We start from the raw sequence: 22,467 nt of genomic DNA on the forward strand, positions 1-22,467 counted from the left end.
TATTTTTGAAAGGGAATGGAGGGAGGGGAGTTCTGTCTCAAGAGATTAAGCATAGGTTCTATAGGGATAATCCTTTATTATTATCTTTTGCTCAAAAGTATGAATCACCCATTTAGGCAAACTTGGGGAGGTTAGATGCATACTGTGGCTTACGTGGTTGACAAAAATTGGTGCTATTGGTGGTACACAGAAGCAATGAGAATGAGAGGAAAGCTGCTGCTTTGAAAGAGGAAATCGAGCTGGAGGAACTGGGGTACCTTCGTTGAGCTGGGAGGGGTCTCAAAATTGGGATTCATTTCTGAGCAGCTGCTGGTATGTCAGAGGCTTGGAATTGGCCTGGTAAATCTAAAACTGTCTCAGCAGTGGTTAGCTGACCTCACCCAAGTTCCAAGCCCTACTCTGCCTGATCCTTTTTTCTTGAGCCCCAGAGCTAAAATGCTCCTGAGCTCTCTCCTATTGGTTGAGAAGACCAACTGAAGTTCCCTTGCCCATGTTAGGAGGTGTACGCCTCCTGAACTAAAGATAGAAACAGCTGGCCCTTGTAGGCAGCTAAAAGCCTCCAGACTTAAGAGGTGTTCCCCACTCGGCAGCCAGACTCCTTGAAATACCCTTTCAGTAATTCTACCAATGTCCTCCATGTCTCTACTCTGCCATAACAAAGGCTGTGGGCAGCACTTTGACCCCAATGCCAACCTTCCTGGTGAGTAATTCTGATTTTGCCAGGGGGCTTTGTGAGTGCTGGGGGAGTGGTCAGCTGTGGGCAGTCTTAGAGGAGCAGAGAAATGTAATGTATCTGCCCTAGTTTAATTGGTCTGGGTGGTCTTCAATCTTATTTTTATATTCTAAAGAAAAACCATGAGCATATAAATCTGGGGAAGAAGTAAGAGAAGTGGTATCTGGTATAGTTACCTTGATCGTTGTGCTGGTATCCACAGATTCCTGTTGCCATCACCCTGGGGTCCCAATCTTCCATGATGCACTTAAGGTGAGGAGTAGGCAGGAGGGGACAGCAAGAGCATTTCCCAAAGGAAGTAAATACACCCAGGACTCTTAAGCTAAGCTGGGTCTTTTGTTACCAGGGTTGGTCCTGCTGCCGGAAGCGAACTGTAGATTTCTCTGAGTTCTTAAACATCAAGGTAAATTATCTACTTGCTTGGATTCTGTCCCTAACAAGGATTCTATCCCTAATCCTTCTTTCCTTATCTGTACTAGGGCTGTACTGTGGGACCACACTGTGCTGAGAAGCTCCCTGAGGCCCCTCAACCTGAGGTGCCTGCCACAAGCAGTTCACTTCAGGAGCAAAAACCTCTGAATACGATTCCAAAGTCAGCAGAGACTTTGCGTCGGGAGAGGCCCAAGTAAAGAGGAGGAAGTCCCTGGGTTTTTTCCTACATTCATGGAGCTTCCTAGAAGTGATTAATGGGTCACTGGTGTTTGGGGACTAGGGATATGAGGAGGGCCAAGTGTCAGGGTTTTGTGTATATTTTATACCGTAGGGGAAATGTGTATCCAGAAATAATGTCTTTGCTTTAAGGTTGGTGTGGGGGTGATGGGATAGGTATTTAGAGTCAATAGAGTAGATAGCCCCTCATACATACATACGCAGTTATAATACAAGAAAGATTGTTGATAATGACTTGATTTTTTTTCTTTTTGGAAAAAAGCTTTAAAGTGAGTTTTACATCAAGAAAAAGATGCAGTATTGGCAGCCAAGAGGCTGTAGAGAATAAATTAATTTTGTGAAAATGGCATGAGCAACAGCAGAAAGTCACATTAGGTCCACAATTAGAAGAGGATAAGGATATGATGCAGTTCTGCAGAGAAATGTTAGATTGAGAGCAACTGAGTAGATAGGCAAAAAAGCCCCAGGGATTCCCCCGGGTTTCACGGACTTGGGATGTCCATAAAGAAGATAATTGGCAATGGAGTTGCTACCCAACTTTTCCAACCCTGCCCCCACTTTCACCAGATTTCTTTGACACCATTATCACTGGTAGGAGTGTTGGAGCTGTTGATCATTGTTAATGGATCAGAACTAAATTACCCCACCTGTATCCCCTAGGTCAGAGTTGCCTCCAAAGCCGCTTCCACTAAATATATCCCAAGCCCTGGAAATGGCATTGGAACAGAAGGAATTGCACCAGGAACCTGGAGCAGGTAAGTGGGTCCTTAGTAGGACAGGCTTTGCAGACTGGAATTTAGTGAACGTGGCAATTAGGTGGAGGGAATAGATAGGTTCCTGACTTTGTTTCCTTTGCCCAGGACTTGACAGTAGTCTGATCCGGACTGGTTCCAGCTGCCAGAATCCAGGATGTGATGCTGTGAGTGAGAGTTTATAGAGGGTGCAAGCATATGGCTGAGAAATGCTATACCTGGGATGACAGTATAGCTATGAGGCTGTGTGGGGGTATACTTCAGAATGACCTGATTCTTCTGATTCTCCTTTACCCATCTTAGGTTTACCAAGGCCCTGAGAGTGATGCTACTCCTTGTACCTACCACCCAGGAGCACCTCGATTCCATGAGGGGTGAGAGAGGGGACGGGGTAGGGTCTATAAGACCAGTTTCTCCCACTGTTGATCATAAGGTGGGAGTGGGGGCTCATGGGGAGGGGAAGGGAGATTCAGTTGAATTATCCTCCTACCTCAGGATGAAGTCTTGGAGCTGTTGTGGCATCCAGACCCTGGATTTTGGGGCATTCCTGGCACAGCCAGGATGCAGAGTTGGTAGGCATGACTGGGGGAAGCAGGTAAGCCCCAACTTTCCCGAACTTTTGATTAGAACCCAATTCCAGAAATAATTTCCCCTCCTTGTACCTCATGGCCAAGCTCTCTATCTCCTCCCTTTTGTACAGACCAAATAGGATTCCGCTCCTTATCCTCAACAGCCCGGAGGCTTTGCAATATGAAGTAGTATTAATCTTTCTGAGATTCTATGTCTCTTCTCTCGACACACCTGAGAACTTCCCTTGGGTTAAGAGTTCATTCTTACCACACATATTTCACATCTTCTCTTTAGCTGCCAGCGTCTTGCCGTCATGATTGGCACCAGACAGATTCCTTAGTGGTGGTGACTGTATATGGCCAGATTCCACTTCCTGCATTCAACTGGGTGAAGGCCAGTCAAACTGAGGTGAGGAATGTCTGATGCTGGATGGGAGGCTGATGAATTGGGTGACAATACAATTTTACAGGCAGAGTTGCTGTATGCAGCAAACATTTGGGCTTCATAGTCCCCTGAGAGGAAAGTAGAGCTAGGAGGTCAGGGCTATCAGGCTGACCTGTGGATGTAGGGCTCACACCTCTGGCCTGGTTCTCTGTTGCAGTAACTTGTTCTGACCTTCTGGGATTGTTACTACCCCTGTAATTCTTTTCTCTCAGCTTCATGTCCACATTGTCTTTGATGGTAACCATGTGTTCCAGGCACAGATGAAGCTCTGGGGGGTAAGTGAAGATTAAGGGGCACAGGAGGGGGAGGAAGATGGGGTGAAAAGAAGGACCAGACTGGAATGAATAGAGGGTGTCTTGAGGGAAGGAATTATAGTGGGAAAGTGGAGGTTTTCTCTTCATTTGCTTTGATATTCTTTCTCCCCCTTTCTCTCCCTTTTTTCTCTCCCCATCTCCTTCTCCTCCTCCTTTCCTCTTTCTTTCTTACTGTATTGTTTTATTTCTCCCCTATCTTGTTGACCCACCTTACATTTGTTTATTTTTCTTTGTCATTCATTACCACCCCACCCTGACCCCAATCCGTTTGATTTCCTCATTTTCTTCTTCTTCTGTGTTCCTCTATCTTTTCCTCCTCCTCAGGTCATAAACGTGGAGCAGAGCTCTGTCTCCTTGACGCCATCTCGGGTTGAAATCTCCTTGGTCAAGGCTGGCCCAGGACCCTGGGCCCAGCTGGAGCACCCTGATGCACTAGCTGAGAAGGCTAAGGCAGGGGTTGGGCTAGAGATGGAGGAGGAAGAGTCTGAGGACTCAGATGATGATCTGAGCTGGACAGAGGAGGAGGAAGAGGAGGAAGTAATGGGGGAGTAGTGACACCAGTCAAGTATCTAGATAGGACCTCAGTGGTTCCCTTAGAATCTCAGAGACCAGGATATGGTTGGCCATGTGGTGTCATTGAGCAGAAGCAGGCTGAAGGAGGGGAGAACAAAAGTGTCCAAACCGTGCTGTTTTTTCCCTTAAATAAATCTTGTATTCTGCAGTTTCACATAGTGTCGTTCTCTCACCTCACTATCTAAGATTGTATTCATTCCCCCCAACCTCTGTGTGTCTTTAACACACATGTGTGAAAACAAGCACATGTACATTCAATCTGTTCTTTACAATCACCAGGTAATCTACTGAGTACTTATTGTGTGCCCAGTTGTGTGTTAGGTGGTTTAGAGCTGTCTTTTTTTTTTTAATATTCAGTAAGAGCCGTAACATTTAAATTTTTTTTTTTACTTTTCATTTTTATTTATTTTTATTTTTTTTCCAGTGATTCATCTGTCAGTTTAGAGCTATCTGAGAAACAGAAGACTGATTTATTCCTTTCAGGAAAATTATAGTCTGGCTGACAGACCAATCTACATGAAATAATAATAAACATTATCAGGTAGTTTAACTGAGTGTTAAATTGTGCACTATAAAGAGCTATAGGAGTTGAGAGAGAGTGGAGCGATTAATGTGGACTCTAGTAGAAAGGGAAAGCTCCATGAAAGAACATTTTGAACAGCTTTGTTGGGATAAAATTCACATACCATACAATTCACCGGCTTAAAGTGTAAAATTCAGCGTTTTTTTTTTTTAAAGTATACTCAGAGTTGTGCAACCACAATCAATTTTCATCACTCCAAAAAGAAACCCTGTACCCATTAGCAGTCACTACCAGTGTCCCCCCCCCCCCAAACTCATAGCTGTGGGCAACCACTAATCTACTTTCTGCCTCTATGGATTTACCTGTTCTGGATATTTCATATGACTGGAATCGTATAATATGTGGTCTTTTGTAAGAGGCTTCTTTCACTTAGCATAATGTTTTCAAGGTTCCTCCATGTTTGTAACATGTATCAGTACTTATTCCTTTTATGGCTGAATAGTATTCCATTATGTGGATATACCACATTATGTTTATTTTGTCAATTGAGGTACATTTGGGTTGTTTCCATTATTCTAAATAGTGCTCCTATGAACATTTGTATACAAGTTTTTATGTGGACTTACGTTTTCACTTCTCTTGGATATATACCTAGGAGTATGATTTCTGGGTCAAATGGTAACTTTAACCTTTTAAGAAACTGCCAGACTGTTTTCCAAAGAGGCTGTACCATTTTACATTCCCATCAGCATTGTAAGGGTTCCAGTTTCTCCACATCCTCAATAACGCTTGTTATTTGTCCTTTTTTTATGGGTATGAAGATGGAATTTCATTATGGTTTTAACTGCATTTCCCCAATGCTAATGATGTTGAACATCTTTTCATGTGCTTATTGGCCATTTGTGTTCTTATTTGGAGAAATGTCTCTTCAAATCCTTTGCCCATTTGTTAGGTTGTCTTTTTATTGAGTTGTAAGAGGTTTTTTTTTTTAAGATTTTATTTATTTATTCGACAGAGATAGAGACAGCCAGTGAGAGAGGGAACACAAGCAGGGGGAGTGGGAGAGGAAGAAGCAGGCTCATAGCAGAGGAGCCTGATGTGGGGCTCGATCCCACAACCCCGGGATCACGCCCTGAGCCGAAGGCAGACGCTTAACCGCTGTGCCACCCAGGCACCCCTGTAAGAGTTTTATTTTAATATATTCTGGAGACAAGGCTCTTGTCAGATATATGACTTCGAAATATTTTCTCCCAGTCTTTGTTTTGTCTTTCTACTTCCTTGATGGTGTCCTTTAGTACACAAAAGTTTTTAACTTCTATGAAGTCTAATTTATCTTTTCTTTTGTTGCTTATATTTTTGATGTCATAGCCAAAAAAACCACTGCTTAATTCAGGGTCATGAAGAAGATTCGCTTCTTTATTTTCTAAGGGTTTTATAGTTTTACATTTAGGTCTTTGATCCATTTTGAGTTATTTTTTGTATGTGGCATGAGGTAAGGGTCCAACTTTATGTTTTTGCATATGGATATCTAGTTGTCCCAGCACCATTTGTTGAGCAAGGCTATTCTGTCCCCATTGGATTGTGTTGGCACCCTGGCTGAAAATCAATTGACCAAAAATGTAAGGGTTAAGAAACACGTTTTGAATGGAAATTTGTAGGAATGAGAAATTTGCATGGGTATGGAAGAGTGGGGAGAGCCAAGCTGAGGCTGGAAGGTGTTTTGTTTTACTTTTTGTATTTTATTTTAAATTCCAGGAGTAGTACATTGTCACTGTAAAATACTCAGTGCAGAAGTATGTAGAGTAAAAAGTAAATGTTCCTTTTTAGACTCTTTCCAAGCTTAGTCCCTTTGCTGTTTGTAACAACTGCTAACGTATCTGACAGAGGACATGTTTAAGGGAGGGAACAAAAAAGTTAGTTGAGTGTAGCTAGATGGGGAGGAGGCGAAAATTCTAGATGAAGGATTTTGAACATGATTTAAAAGAGAGAATTAAACTCTATCTCTGAAACTCATAGCACACTATATTGAATTTAAATAAAATAAAATTTAGAAAACGAGAAAGGCAATATAGGCCTTTTTAAAATGTAGACTCTTTTTTAAAGATTTTTTATTCATTTGAGAAAGAGAGAGCATGAGCAATAGCACAATCAGGGGTAGGGACAGAGAGAGAGGGAGAAGCAGACTCCCTGCTGAGCAGGGAACCCAATGCAGGGCTCGATCCCAGGACCCTGGGGTCATGACCCGAGCCAAAGGCAGATGCTTAAATGAGCCACCCAGGTGCCCCTAAAATGTAGATTCTTAATCAGAGGAGTGATAATCTCTTTCTTGAGTCTCCCTTACTCTCTCAACATGGTAGCCAAGAATCTGGGAGATTCAAACTCTAAAAAACTTCACACCAGGAAGCTTCATCAAGCCTCAAAATGATCTCAAATTCTTTTCATAGCACCCTTTTCTCTCAGTTCAGATTCAAGGAACATAAGGTCTCATTAGGAGCTAGAAGTAAGATGGAGGTGGGGGAACGGACATGGGCAGCAGAGGTAAGGGGTCACAGGACAGCATGGCTGAGGATTTGGAGATTGAGGCAAGATTAGGGGATACTGGAGAATGCATCCAGGGAATGCATCTCTGCCTCACAGAGAAGTTTGATCAGAGTTAAAGGGGCTTCCTGGACTTCCAGGATATTCAGCATTTCTGGCTCATTTCTCTGCTCTCATGCTACGGATTCGAAGTGCAAATAAAGTTTCCCCCTTGACCTGAACCTTTCAGGTCCTTTCAAACCCTGGCAACAGTTTACTTTTAATGTCATTTTTCTGTAGGTGAGTTGACATCAATAAGGGCTTTGATGGACATTAAAAAAAATTAGAGGAGTAGAATGCATATAGAAAAGTGCAGAAAGTGCACTAATCTTAAACATACAAATTTTTTCTATCTTATCAAAATCAGGGGACCAGCAACTACACAGAATTCCTGGAGAGGATGAAGGTGAGGAATCAAAAAGTTCAAGTAACCCTTGTATATAAACTTGATCTATAAAATTTCAAGTTTACAGAATTAATAAAGTAGTGTACTTATTTTACATAGTCCAAAGCCTGAAATGTGAGAAAGTTTCAAGCAGGTGCATAACATTAATAATAATAACAACAACAATAACCATAGCTACCGTTTCTCATATAAACTAACCTGCCAGGCACTATGCTAAGTGCTTTGCATGCATTATCTCATTTACTTCCCTACTTCCACCATCAGATGTACATATCTGTTCACATTAGCACAAATCCTCTCCTTACCTCCTTTACACTTCTCATTTTTTCCCATTGTGCTTTGTATCCTGTTGCCTCACACCTTCCCAGAAATTTTACACTGTTGATTATCCTTTCTCTCTCCTGTTTATTCAACCTTTCCCTCTCATTGGATATTTTCATTGACATTTAAACATGCTCAAGTCTCCGATTTTACAAAAACAATTTCCCTTGACTACATAACCCTTTCCAACTGCTACTTAACTCCTTTCTCTTCTTTATAAGTGAACTTCTTGAAATAACTATTCATTTTCTATTTCCACCTTCCTACTCCCTTCAAAACACACTTCAATCTGACTCCCAGCCCACTCAGTCTGTGGTGATAAGGTCACTTTGGGCCATCAAGTCACTAAATCCAATGGATACTTTTTAGTCCTTGTCTTACTTGATCTCACAAGCAAAAATTGACACTCATGATGGTTTCTTCCTTGAAATACACTCAGTACATTGGCTTCTATGACCCACGGCTCCTTTTCGTTGTCCTCCTAATTCTCTGGCCGTTCCTTTCAGTCTCCTTTGCAGGCTCTTCGTTTTCTACCTGGCCATCGAATGATGAAGTTCCTCAGGACTTAGCCCTAGTTTTGCTCTCTTATATATAACTCTTCTAGACATTCTCAGTTATGCCCATGACTTCAAATACCACCCACGTGCAGATGACTCACACATTTTTATCTCTAGGTCATATCTTTCCTTTGAGGTCCATATTTGTATTTTACAGTAATAATAGCTAACACGTATTTAGAACAGTGTTTGGCATATATAGTAAGTACTATATAAGGGTTTGCTATTATTAGTACTACTATTACTCCCTTTACTCTTCACCAAAAGCTTTCACTTCAGACTATTAGGAAAGTTGGGGTGTTTTTTTTCTCTTGGAGAGGACGGACACTTCAATATCCAATTTTATAATATTTCAGTAAGAAAATAGGAGTTTCTTGACAGTCAGGTTTTGCTAGTCCACAAAGTGATAACATATTTAACATACCATTGTCTCAGCTCTAGGATTAAGGGAGATTGTATTCACCTGCTGAAGGAATAAAGCATCATGTATAGAATGCCACTGCGCTAACCACTTCTACCCACATTATTTTACTTAATCCTCACACCTGCTCTGTGATGTAGGTATTATTATCCCAAATGTTTGTAGATGAGGAAACCAAGACTCAGGGCAGGAAATAGCTTTTAACATAGCTACTGATTAAAACTGATTAAAACCCAGTCATTGCTTAGAGCTGTCCTAGAGCTATTTGAGAATATCCAAAACCTAAGGACCCAACTGGGGTCTTAGAAGATGGGTCTTAGGAGAGAAGCATATACCAGGCCACTCTAGCCTAGCAGAGTCCCTTTGACAAGCCTGTCTAGGAACCAGTGAAGCACTTAGTGGATCGGTGGTATCTCACACTGATATAACACCTTTCCAAACAACTCTTACACCAGATTCAGAGTTACTATTTCCGGGATCCTTGCCTCCACTGTCCCCTTCTCCCTTTCTACTCCCCAAATCCCAGAACACTGCTGCAGGGAGAACCGAGCAGACCAATATAAATTCATGCTGTCCAATTTCAACTTGGCCCTTGCAGCTGCTCAGCAACACTTTTATTTGTCTCATACGTTCCCTGGCACTCTCCCCACAGAGGCTCTTGACAGACCTTCCTCTTCTCAAATTCCAACTCCTCCTGTTCCACTCCTTCAGACTAATACACACACTTTCATGAGATACTTGACAATTCAATAACATTGTTTTAAAGCTTCTTTTGTAGAGAATTTAAAACATGTACAAAAGTAGACAGAATAGTATAATGAATCCCCATTTACCAAACACTCAGCTTCAACTAGTATCAAGTCTCACACACTCATATCATCTATTTCCTTCTTTCCATATTATTTTGGAACATATCCCAGACATGATATCATTCCATACTTAAATATTTCAGTATGTATCTTTAAGAAGTAAGGATCCTTTTTTTAAAAAAATCATAGTTGTAATACCATTAACACACATAAACAAGCAATAATATTCCCTTTAGTATCATTAAATGCCAATCAGTATTTAAATTTCCAATAGTTTCATAAATGTCAAAAGAATTTTTTTACAGCTTTTTTGTTTGAATCAATATCCAAATAAAGCCTACACACCGTGACTGGTGGATATGTGTTGTATGTCACTTTTATCTGTTTTTTTAAGTAAGCTCTACACCCACTGTGGGGCTTAAACTCATGACCCAGAGATCAAGTTGTACGTTCCCGCACACAGTCTGGGTTTTGCTGATTGCATCTCTGCTGTAGAGTTTAAAATGTTTCCTTGACCTCTGTTGTATATATTGGTAAAATCAGTGTTTGTACAATGCATCTTCTATATTCATTGTCCTGTTTTCAGTGGGGTGGGGAAATAGTCCATGTGACCAAAGAAGTGGAAGGTGTCTGGCTTGGCAAGTGACTCAGGAAAGAGCTAGGACTCTTTAGCAGTACTGAAACAGATGGTTGGGGTCAGAGCTCAATAAATAGTAACGGAGGTCCAGTCAAGATGGGATGGGTGAGGGGCCGTGCAGTGTCAGATTTCCACTCTTCTGGTATGTAGAGCGAGACAGGCAAGGAAGTGGTGATCAGGCTGAAGTCAGAACTGGAAAAGGAGATGTAGTACTTGAGGCAGCAGTTGGGATTATTTCTCAGGGGATTACTCTACTTGCTATACCCTGTTTTCTAAATATATCTTATCCATTCATCCTCACCTCTGTGCCTTTGCCCTGGATGTTTCCTCTGCTTGGAATACCATCTCCTTTGTCCCCACATATCCAAATCCTATTTATCTTTAATGACCAGTGCAAGTTCTTTGTTTTCCATATTTTTGCTTGTAGAATCATAAAATATCTCTAAAAGGATAAATAAGGGATCAAGAATATTGATTGCCTGGGGCGCCTGGGTGGCTCAGTCAGTTAGGCATCTGACCCTTGGTTTCGGCTCAGGTCGTGATCTCAGGGTTGTAGGGATTGAGCCCTTCATCAGGTTTTGCCCTCAGCACGCAGTCTGCTTGAGAGTCTTTCTCTAAATAAATAAATAAAACCTTAAAAAAAGAATACTGATTGCTTTTCCGGGAAGGGAATTGGATGGCTAGAGGACAGGGCTTGAAGGGAGAAAGATATTATTGATCTGTTGCAGGAGGGACAGTTAATCTGATGAAAGTGTCTACTATGAATTCCGTAGAAGTAGAAGCAGGGAGATTGAGTAGAATGAGGAGGGTCTGGAACAGCCTCTGTGGGGAGAGTGCCAGGGAACGTATGAGACAAATAAAGGAGTTGCTGAGCAGCTGCAAGGGCCAAGTTGAAATTGGACAGCATGAATTTAAATTGGTCTGCTTGGTTCTCCCTGTAGCGGTGTTCTGGGATTTGGGGAGCAGAAAGGAAGAAAGGGGACAGTGGAAGTCAGGATCTTAAAGACAATAACTCTGAATCTGGTGTAACTGGGAGATAATAACTGATCTAGTTGAAGTGAGAGGTAAAGTACGTGGGGGTTCCACTGAGGTTAGAGTTGAAGAGATCAGAGACATAAAAGTTGTTTGGAGAAGTGTTACATCAATGTGAGATATGAGTGATTAACCAAAGGCCTCATTGGTTCCCAGATAGGCTTGTCAGAGGGACCCTTCTAGGACTCCACTGGGGTCCTTAGGTTTTGGATATTCTCAAATGGCTCTAGAACAGCTCTTAGCAATGACTGGGTTTTAAGGTGGAATTCATCACTGAAATTGGAGCTTCTGCAAGAGGTGTGGTGGGAGGAGTAGCAAAAAATTAAACTACTCTTTATTGAGCCTTTACTGTGATCTAAGCACTGTAATAAATCTGTCTGTTCTGTTACCTTTTTTCTGTCTCTATATAATATATACATGTATCTCAAATGAGAATATATATTTAATTCTCACAACACTATATTAAAAGCATTATTATAATTTTTAAAAGATTTTATTTATTTATTTGAGAGAGAGACAGAGAGAGAGCACAAGCTGGGAGGAGAGGGAGAAGCAGGCTCCAACTCGGGCAGGGCTCGCAGGCGGGACTCCATCCCAGGATGCTGGGATCATGACCTGAGCAAGGGCAAACGCTTAACTAACTGAGCCACCTGGGCGCCCTTATTATCATTTTTATAAAACATGAGGAAATTGAGCTTCGGGGGGGGTGACATAATTTTCCCTAGGTCACGCAACTATCCAGTGTCAGAGCCTGAGACACAAATCTAGGTCTTGACTACAAAGCCCGTGTTCTTTGGTGTTCCAGCAATACTTTCTAGCAAACACCTCCCTCCAATAAATGAATCCTATTTTGCCGGTGACATCTGTAATAAAATTATAGATGCATTATCAACAAAAATAGTTATATACTGAATTGAAAACTTTTGGTGAGTGAGGAGTTAATTGAGTAGGATGGAAGAGATACTTGGAGGCAGTGAAAATAATTGAAGATAATTGGCAGTGGTCCATGGGAGAAAGCTAAGACCCCAGACTAAGTAGTAAGAACGGAGGAGAGAGTCATAGATGTAAGAGCTATGTCTTCGTTCCAGCTGCTATGGCAAAGTGTCATAGACTGGGTAGTTTATAAACAACAGAAATTTATTTCTCATAGTTCTGGAGGCTGGAAGTCTGAGATCAGGGTGCCAACACAGTTGAGTTGTGATGAGGGCCCTCTACCAGGTGGAGAGCAGAGAGAGGAAGCAAGCTCTCTCATGACTCTTATAAGGGAACTAATCTTATTTATGACCTCATCTAATCCTAATTACCTCCCAAAACCATCATATTGGGGGATGGGATTTCAATATATGAATTGCAAGGGGACATAATCAGTCTGTAACAAGGTAGTTCCACAGGTAAGAATGAAAGTAATGTGGCCTTGCTGTTCTGTGTTTCTTGAACTTACGCAACTCACTCCTTCCTCAGTGCCTCTAATATCTTGATCCCCCTGCCTGGAATAGTCTCCTTCCAGGTTTTTGAATAGCTGGCTCCTTCTTGTCATTCATGTCTCAGCTCATGATAGGTAACCAATTCATTATCTTGCAAAATAATCAATAAAGGGAGAGAATCAAGCATTTATCCTGCCTTTCCTATCTGAATTGGGTAACAAAATAGATGGGGTGATATGTCTGTTTACAAAACTATTCCAGTGAATGAAAAAAAAATCAGAACATCACTTTTTGGCAATCCTTGTAAGCATCAACAGCTTCTAAGATTATAAAGAGACATCGGACATTGTGTCCATCCTATAGTCACACCAAAGAGATGGAACCCGAGTTTGATTTAGTCTTTGGATCCAGCTGCCAATTTGTAGGAAATAGAGGAACTGCACAATGCCTGTGTAATCAGCAAAACCCACAGGGAGAAGCTTTACAGGTCAAACTGCTCAAATTCTGTCACAAAGAAAAAAAAAATCACCTCTCAGAGAGGCCTTTCTTGACCATCCCCTCTAAATTAGCACCTACTGTCCACGTTACCATCACATGACCCCATTTGATTTTTCCCATAGCCTTTATCATCAACTAACATTTTTTTTAAAGATTTTATTCATTTATTTGACAGAGAGAGACAGCGAGAGAGGGAACACAAGCAAGGGGAGTGTGAGAGGGAGAAGCAGGCTTCCCGCCGAGCAGGGAGCCTGATGAGGGGCTCGATCCCAGGACCCTGGGATCATGACCTGAGCCAAAGGCAGACACTTAACGGCTGAGCCACCCAGGTGGCCCACAACTGACGTTACTTTAAATGAGAAACAGTATAGCATTAACAGTTAAGAAGACAAACTATAGCATCAGGCTGCCTGGGTTCAAATCTGGACTCCTCCGCTTACTAGCTGTATGACCTTAGACTATTTAAGAGCTGTGTGCCTCAGTTTCCCCAACCGTAAAATGGGATTAATAACAGTGCCTAGATCCTATGGTCATTAGTAGTATTAAATGAGTTAACATTTCTAAAGAGCTTACTACAGTGTCTGGTATAGGGTTAGCATTATAAAAATGTTAACACTATTAATGCATAATCGTTTTTTTATTTGTACATTATTTCTTTCACTAGAATATACGTCTGTATTTATGCACTATTCCCAGAACCTAAACCTGCCTAGCACATATATAATACATGCTCAATAAATATTTGTTGAATGAAGGGCCTGAATCAGAGTGGCAGAGAATAGACAGGAAAGAGATACGTAAGATATTATTTAAAAGAAGAAACAAACCTTGGACTTAGTGATTTTTTTTTTCTGCTATGGGATGGAATGGTATAAGATGACTGCTCCAAGGCTTCAAGTTTAAGTAACAAGTAGAAGGCTAGTGCTTTTAACAAAAATGGGAGAAGCAGGAACTAGAACTAATATTTGAATATTCTGATAATTTTATTTTAGTTGTGAGTTTGAAATTATGGCAAAATATGAGTAGAAATTCTAGCAGGAAGTTAATTGTAAATGCAAAATTGGAATTCATGAGAAATTCAATACTGAAAATAGATTTGAGTATCATCTTCATTAATGTGACACTTAAATATTCAACTTTCATCTTCAAAAAAACAAAAACTGCAAAAGTGAATAATATGGAAAATAAAATATTTGAACCCTTAAATTTATCCTTCAGAGGAAGTCACTGTTACTTTGATGTGTATCCATCCCTTCCAACATTTTCTATGCATTTCAAACATACTGGTATATAACATATAGGGACATAGTAAAAGTCTAAGTGGCTATCTATACACATATAGAGGAATTTGTTTTTTCTTTTTGGCCAATTTGAAATCATTCTATAATATTTTTCCATTGCTTGCTTCGTCATTAAATATGTCACTTTATAGTCCTTGAAGATATTTCCATGTCAATATGTATAGATCTGACATTCTTTTTTGTGCTGCATAGTACTTGATTATACATATATGCCATAATTTATCTGTTCCCCCACTGATGGACACTTAGGTTGTTTCCAGTTTTTTGTTATAACAAATTATGCAGCAATGAAAATCTTTTTACATGTATCTTTGATTATTTGTGCTAATATTTCTTAAAGATAGATTCCTAGAAGTGGTATTGCTGGAAAGAAGACACATACATTTTTATATATCTAAAATGTTAATAGAGGGGTGCCTGGCTGGCTCAGTCAGAAGAGCATGTGATTCTTGATCTCAGGGTCATGAGTTTGAGCCCCATATTGGCATAGAGATTACTTAAAAATAAATTTTAAAAATGCTAATAGGTGCTGTTCGATTTCCCTCCACAAAAACTATTCCAATTTACATGGCCATCCAGCAATGTATGAGGTACCAGTTTCCCCAGTGCCCTCATCAATACTTTGTTATCAATTAAAAAATATTTACCAACCAGATGTGCAAATGATGGTATCTCATTTTTATTTTGCATTTCCTCTAATTACAAGAAACGGTGAGGGGTGGCTGGGTGGCTCAGTTGGTTAAGCGTCTGAATCTTAGCTCAGGTCATGATCTCAGGGTCCTGGGATCAAGCCCCAAAGTGGGGCTCCACACTCAGCAGGGAATCTACTTGAGATTCTCTCTCCCTCTCCCCATCCCCCACTTGCACTCTGTCTCAAATAAATAAAATCTTTTAAAAAAACAAAGGGTGAGCATTTTTTTTCTACTGAATATTCATATACAGACTTTCAATTAAACTTAGTTTTCAGGGGCACCTGGGTGGCTCAGTCAGTTAAGTTTCTGCCTTTGGCTTGGGTCATGATCCCAGGGTCCTGGGATTGAGTTCCATACTGGGGTCCCTGCTCGGCGGGGAGCCTGCTTCTCATAATAATAATAATAATAATAATAATAATAATCAACTAACTAACTTAGTTTTCAGCCCCATGGGTCATACTCATACTCTTTTGTCTTGGATCCTAGAGCCTTTCCATAGTTTTACTGGTAAAATTGCCCCTTCTCATCTGTATCCTTTTTTTTTTTTTTTTTCAGTTTTTTTTTTTAAGTAGGCTCCATGGAGCCCAACATGGGGCTTGAACTCACAACCCTGAGATCAAGACCTGAGCTGAGAGTGAGAGTTGGACACTTAACTGACTGAGCCACGCAGGCACCCCTGGGTGGCTCCGTATCCTTTGCACTAGACCAGAATTTCTTCCTAGCTACTATTTCAGGTACTGTTTCTCAAATGGCTTTCCTGCTTCTAGAGAACACCTGGAACTTTTTGTCCTTTGGGTTTGTACATATTTTATATATTAGTATACTTTCAGTGGTGTCTCAGAAGGGTTCTGAAATGCTGTATTTGTCATACTAAATTCCCACATAAGGGGCGCCTGGCTGGTTCAGTCAGTGGAGCATGGAACTCCGTCTTGGGGTTGTAAGTTTGAGCCCCATCTTGGGTGTAGAGATTACTTAAAAAAATAAATAAATTCCCACATGTAACTGCCTCTCTATTCAGTTCCACTTATATGTTTGTCTATTCTTTTTTATTTTTTAAATTTTTTTAAGTAATCTGTACACCCAATGTGGGGCTCCAATTCACAACCCTGAGATCAAGAGTCACATGCTCTACCAAGTGAGCCAGCCAGGCACTCCTGTTTGTCTATTGTTGAAGCATAGCACACCTTTTATGGTAATTTTATATCTGGTAGGCAAGTCTTTTTTCTATCTTTTTTCTATCTTTTAAAAGTGTCTTGGCTTTTTCTGTATATTCTTTCAGATAAACTTCAGAACCAACTTGTCTGGTATTCCCACCCTACCTCCCCAAATCCCAGTGAGATTGTTATGGAAATTGATAGTTATTTGAAATTTTTTTCGATTATGAAACCTCTCATTCAGGAATATTGTACATCTGTTTTTTTCAGATCTTCATACATATAGCCTTCAGCAATATTTTGTAGTTTTATTCATGTAAATGTTTTGTACATATCTTTTTTGTGTGATTTTATTTTTGAGTGATCTTTAAATCCAACATGGGGCTTGAACTTAAAACCCTAAGATAAGAGTCATATGCTTTACTGACTGAGCCAGACAGGCACCCCTTTTTGTACATTCCTTGTTGGATTTATTTCTCATTTTTTTCCACCACTATGAATGGGATCTTTTCCCCCATTTTATTTTCTAATCGGATATTTTTATATAGAGAAGTTTTTGTATAGAGAAGTTATTGATTTCAAACAAATTCTTTTCCTGTTTAATTTTAATTATTTCTCAGTTGATTATATATCCTATGTAAACAGGGACACTTGATGACTCTTCCTTTACAATATTTATAACTTTTATCTTCTTTTGTCTTAATGTTTTCACTAGAACCTACAGAGCAATGTTGAGTAGTGATATTTATAAAAACAGGTGAATATTCTTGATTTGTTCTGACTTTAAGGTGAATGTCACTAATATCTCACTATTGAGTATGATGATTGTAGTTGTTATCTATACTCTTTATCAAGTTATAAATTCTCCTGTTCCTAGCTTACTGAGAAAATACTTTTAAGGTACTACAAACACAAGCTAAAAGATTCAAATAGTGCAGAAGGGTATGTGAAGAGTTGCCCATCTCTATTCCCCAGTTTCCCAGTTCCCTTACTGAGAAGCAATTCCCATTAACAATTTTTATGTGAACTACCAGAAATAAATCGATGCAGATATAAGAATATATGTGAAAAAGTATGTATGTGACTATGTTATTTTTTATACAAAGAGTGTCGTACTATGAACACCTTCTAGACCCTGTGGAGTTTTTGTTGTTGATAAATCAACTGTCAGTCATTTCTTTGTAGGTAATCTATCTTGTCTTTTTAGCTCTTTTTTTTCCTACTTTCATTTGGGTAAAGTTCAAACATAGAAGAGTAAAGAGAATAGTATACAGAATCCCCATGTTCCTGTCACCCAGCTTCAGTGATTATTAACTCATGGCCAATCTTGTTTCATCTATATTCTCCTAACCCCTGTTCTGCCACCTGCACAGCAAGGTTATTCTGAAGCAAATATCAGACATTGTATTACTTCATTTTATCCATAAACATTTTCATATGTATCTCTAAAATATAAGGACTTTTATTAAACATTGCAATAAAACCAACACAATTCTGTAATTATCATCAAATATTACAGTCACTGTTTACATTTTCCTGATTGTCTCATAAACATTTATGTGCTTATTTTGAGTTTGTTGTCAAGGATTGTCAGGCTCCAAATGAGGACTATACATTGCAATTGGTTGGTAAGTTTCTTAAATCTCTCAATCCATAGGTGCCCCTTCCTTCTCCCCCTCCTTTTTTTCTCCCATGGGATTTATTTGTTGAAGAAAATGGCTGGTTCATCCTGTAGTGCTTCCTATAGAATGGATTTTAGTGAATCCATCCCTGTGGTGTTCCCCTGTTCTTTTTATTTCCTGAATATTGATTAGATCTAAGGCTTGATTAGATTTAGATTCAGGGGTTTTTTTTTTCTTCTTTTGGGGGCAAGAATATGTCTTAGGTAGTGTTGTATACTTTTATAAGTAGGTAACAAGTCTTTTGCTCCTCTTAGGATATTCTCTTTGATACTCTGAAGTTTCACTACAATGTATCTGGGTGGGGATTTCTTTCATTGTTTCTTTTTCCTGTTTAGGATTCCTGAATCTTGGGTGGCTCAGTTGCTTAAGCATCTGACTCTTGGTTTTGGCTCAGGTCATGATCTCATAGTGGTAGGATCGATCCCGAGCCTGAGCCCGCATCGGGCTCTGCACTCAGTGCAGGGTCGTGGGGGGAGTCTGCTTCAGATTCTCTGTCCGTCACCCTCCCGCTGACTCTCTCTGTCTCTCTCAAATAAGTAAATAAATCTTTATAAACAAATAAACAGACTTAAGCTGTAGGCCACCAGAGATCAGATGACTTCAGAGCAAAAGTTGGCTCCAGCACTTACCCAGCAGAGTTGTGGTTATTCATTTCTTCCTCTACTTTACTCTCAGTGTACTATATATACGTGTATGGATGGAGATATATATATAGAGAGAGAGAGAGAGAGAGAGATATCTATATATCACTATACAGACTTAAAAATATGTCTTGAAATTCATTCCATATTGCTGTATAATCTACCTTATTCTTTTTTTTTCATGTTTTGAGGTATAACTTACATTTTAGTAAAATGCATGTATCTTAAGTGTATACTTTTATGTGTATACATAAAACATGTAACCTCCCCCCAGGTCTAAATACAGAACATTTCCAGCACCACAGAAGGCTGGCTCCTTGTGCTCCCTCTTTGTCATTACCCACTCCCAAGATTAACTACATTCTGACTTCTATGGTCATAGATTAGTTTTACCTATATTTGAATTTCATATAAATGGTGTACTCTTTTGCCTCTAACTTCTTTCATTCAGCATTTTCTGTGAGCTTCATCTCTGTTGTTGAATATAACAGTAATTCTTTTTCATTTCTGTGTAGAATGCTACCTTCTTAAAGTTAACTTCCATTTTATGGATATGTCATAATTTAGTTAACCAATCCTCTTGATGGACATTTGTTATTTTTGTCAGTCTTATGTTACTACAAACACTGCATGTTTATTCATGCATCTTTGCCAATATGTGTAAGTATATCAGTAGGGTAAAATCTTAGATGTGTTGTGAGTGCTAGGTGAAAGATTATGTGCATTATTAGGTTTTTTTAAAGATTTTGTTTGTTTGTTTGTTTGTTTGTTTGTTTGTTTAAGAGAGAGACCATGTACAAGCAGGGGGAGGAGCAGAGGGAGAGGGACAAGCAGACTGTGCACAAGCGTGGAGGCTTGATCCCACAACCCTGGGATCATGACCTGAGCTGAAATCAAGAGTCGGGCCCTTAACTGACTGAGCCACCCAGGTGCCCCATGCATTATTAGTTTTAATAAATAATGCCAAATTGCCTTCAAAGAGGATGTATTAATATATTAAATAACAATATATATGAGGGCCTGTTTCCCAACATCTTTCCTAACTATTAAAAAATATTTTTATCTTTGCCAATCTGACAGGTAACACATAGAAACAGGTAGTTAATACATATTTTTAACTAAAAATACATGCACATAGTAAGAAAATTCAAGCAATATAAAAGGATATACAATGAAAGTTATATATTACCCCTACTCCTAGTCTCTAGTTCGCCTGGTTCCCTTTCCAGAGACTACCACTATTGTTGGTTTCTTGTGACTCTTCCAGATACATTCTGTGCAAATCATGCATATGCAAATATAAATGGGTGTATGTGTGTGCATATGTGTTTGGATATCTCTGTTTATCTGGTAGATATTTTGATGTAAACAAGTTTACTTTCCCCCTTCCCCTTAAAAATCTATCTATATATCTATATCCATTTCTTCTCCCTTTTTTTCCCCCGCAAATGGCAGCAAGCTATTCACTCTACTTTTTTCATTTAACATATCTTTGAGATTGTGTCATAATAATACATTTACAGGTGCCTTTTCTTTTTTATCCTTATAGCATTTATTTGACCAGTGCCAGGCATTTTCGTTGTTTTCAATATCCTGTTATTACAGTCTCTTTGAACACACTTATTTGTATACATCTGCCAGTATATTTATAGGATAAATTTCCTAGAAGTATGGTTCCTGGATCAAAGTGGTTAGTGGCTGGTGTGATTCCCTGCCCAACATCCATTCTGCATCTTCCCCATTGTTTAGTGGTCATAAAGTTTGAAGGGGTGGAATTGATCTCAGCCCCAGCTTCTGGCTGGGGTGCACCACCCCTGTAACCCAATCAGGGTAATCCTATCGCCCATGCCTTAGTGATTGGTTCTGACTACCCAGACCATAGCAAAATCAATGCAAACCATTGTCCTGTCAGGGGATTGTTCAGGAATAGGCCATTGACCCAGTTCAAGTTAATGAAATGTTAGAGGATGTTTGTTGAAGTATTTGGGAGAAGGTTTTTGGTTTTGGTTTTGTTCTTTGCTCTTCTGAGATAGATAACAGAAGCCAACTTTGTCTCTTCTTTTGGACAGTGTGGTGTGGCTGATGTGAAGCCTTCAGATGCTACAGCCCTTTTGCTACCAAGAAGGAAGTCAAATTTATGATGAAGCTCACACTTTGGAAGACAGATCTGACAGAAAGAAATTAGGTCCTTGGTGATATTGTTGATCCATGGAATCAACTCAACGGCAAAATTCTCTCATCCCCTGGAATTTGCATTTGTGTGAACCAATAAATCACTGTTTAGGCCTACTGGAGTTGGGTTTTCTGTTACCAATAAAAAGGCATATGTAATTTAAAAGTTTTCGGTAAGTTGCCTTCCAAAAGTTATACCAGCTTACAATGCCAACAACAAAATACGAGAGTGTCTGTTTTGCCCCACCCTTGCCAAAACAATGTATTGTCAAACTTTCTGATATCGACATTTTTACTAGAAAAGAGTGTTATCTCATTGTATTTTTAACATGATCTTTTTATCATGAGTAAGGTTAAGCTTTTTTCTAATATGCTTCAAAGTCACATGTATTTCCTTTGTGTGTGTGAATATATGTGTATATTGCTCATGTTCTCTGCCTAGTTTTCTATTTTTCTTATTGTCTCATAGAAGCTTTTTGTATACTAAGAAAATCAGGCCTTTGTCAAATGGGTTGTAATATATTTTCTGAGTTTCTCCTTTGGCTTTTGACTTTATTTTTATTTCATATTTTTTAAAATTTTTATTTGCATTTATTCTATGTAGAATTTTACTCCCAGGCCATAGTTTTTGTTTCTTCAGTTTCTTCTGTGATACCTTTTTCTTCTCTGCAACCTCCTCTCCTGGTTTAGGAACAATGTGCTCTTTTTCAGTAAGGATTGTCTCGATGTGGCAGTGAGAGCTAATGTATGGGTTAATCCTCCCATGAGCCCTGTAAGTTCTACGCTACATCTTGGGGGATTTGTTCCCCTGGATGTGCTCAATGACCAGAGAATCTACATCTAAACCCTTAAGTTCAGCATTACTCTCTCATTTTTAAACATGTGCAGTAAAAATTCAGCACTCTTCTTGGGCCACCGATTCTGTGTGCAGCCCACTGTTTGATCTGGGCACACCTACCAACTCCACCATGGTAGCGACGGAATGGTACACACTGCTTCTGCAAAATGACGTCTTTCAGGTACTTGGTGGCTTTTCAGATATGCATACCCTTGATGGCCTGGGCAGTTTCACGTGTGTTTTTAAAGTGAACACGAAGATTTGAACCTCTTGATTTGTGTGATTTCGTAGGGTTTTCTGGGTCAAGCGAATAGCGAGCTGTTTTCAGAGGTCACCTCAGGCCGCTTAGGGGAAGCGGAAAAGCAGTGGCTCCTGGGAGAATTCATGAGAACTTGATCTCCTATTTTCATATTTTTTAACGGCCAAATATGTATAACATGAAATTTACCATTTTATTTTTTAATTTTTTTAAAAGATTTTATTTATTCATTTGAGAGAGAGAGCACAAACGGGCAGGGGAGAGGCAGAGGCAGAGGGTAAGGGAGAAGCAGACTCCCTGCTCAACAGGGAGCCCGATGCAGGACTCCATGCCAGGACTCCGGGATCATGACCTGAGCCTGCGGCAGACGCTTAACCAACTGACCCACCCAGGTGCCCCATGACTGTGATTTTTTATTCTTTATTATGTTAACATGGTGTATCACATTGATTGATTTGCATATGTCGA

The 22,467-nt window shown here is 39.7% G+C and overlaps 1 protein-coding gene and 1 pseudogene across 3 annotated transcripts; one reads left to right on the forward strand and one right to left on the reverse strand.

Moving 5' to 3' along the window:
- Window positions 1-67: 67 nt before the first annotated feature.
- On the forward strand, window positions 68-21,017 carry ITGB1BP2 (integrin subunit beta 1 binding protein 2). 3 transcript variants are annotated; one of them, XM_057312402.1, is made up of 12 exons: window positions 68-700; window positions 936-985; window positions 1,080-1,136; window positions 1,213-1,358; window positions 2,063-2,157; window positions 2,263-2,321; window positions 2,458-2,528; window positions 2,650-2,749; window positions 3,019-3,132; window positions 3,381-3,443; window positions 7,523-7,561; window positions 20,800-21,017. In XM_057312402.1, the coding sequence occupies exons 1-12, from the start codon at window positions 628-630 to the stop codon at window positions 20,869-20,871; spliced, it is 939 nt and encodes a 312-aa protein (XP_057168385.1). In that variant the 5' UTR covers window positions 68-627; the 3' UTR covers window positions 20,872-21,017. The 3 variants fall into 3 exon arrangements, with proteins under 3 accessions (XP_057168385.1, XP_026341565.1, XP_026341564.1); XM_026485780.3 differs by lacking the exon at window positions 7,523-7,561; XM_026485779.3 differs by lacking the exons at window positions 7,523-7,561; window positions 20,800-21,017 and adding an exon at window positions 3,807-6,387.
- LOC113245631 (60S ribosomal protein L17-like) lies at window positions 20,878-22,081 on the reverse strand (annotated as a pseudogene).
- Between the last annotated feature and the right edge of the window lie 386 nt (window positions 22,082-22,467).

The sequence above is a fragment of the Ursus arctos genome, chromosome X, assembly GCF_023065955.2.
Source record: "Ursus arctos isolate Adak ecotype North America chromosome X, UrsArc2.0, whole genome shotgun sequence".
Taxonomy (NCBI): Eukaryota; Metazoa; Chordata; class Mammalia; order Carnivora; family Ursidae; genus Ursus; species Ursus arctos.

Coding starts and splice junctions, on each gene's coding strand:
- ITGB1BP2 (XM_026485779.3), top strand. CDS start 628: ATGTCCTCCATGTCTCTACTCTGCCATAACAAAGGCTGTGGGCAGCAC. Junction 701..935: donor CCCCAATGCCAACCTTCCTG/GTGAGTAATTCT, acceptor TGGTATCCACAG/ATTCCTGTTGCCATCACCCT. Junction 2,158..2,262: donor GCACCAGGAACCTGGAGCAG/GTAAGTGGGTCC, acceptor TCCTTTGCCCAG/GACTTGACAGTAGTCTGATC.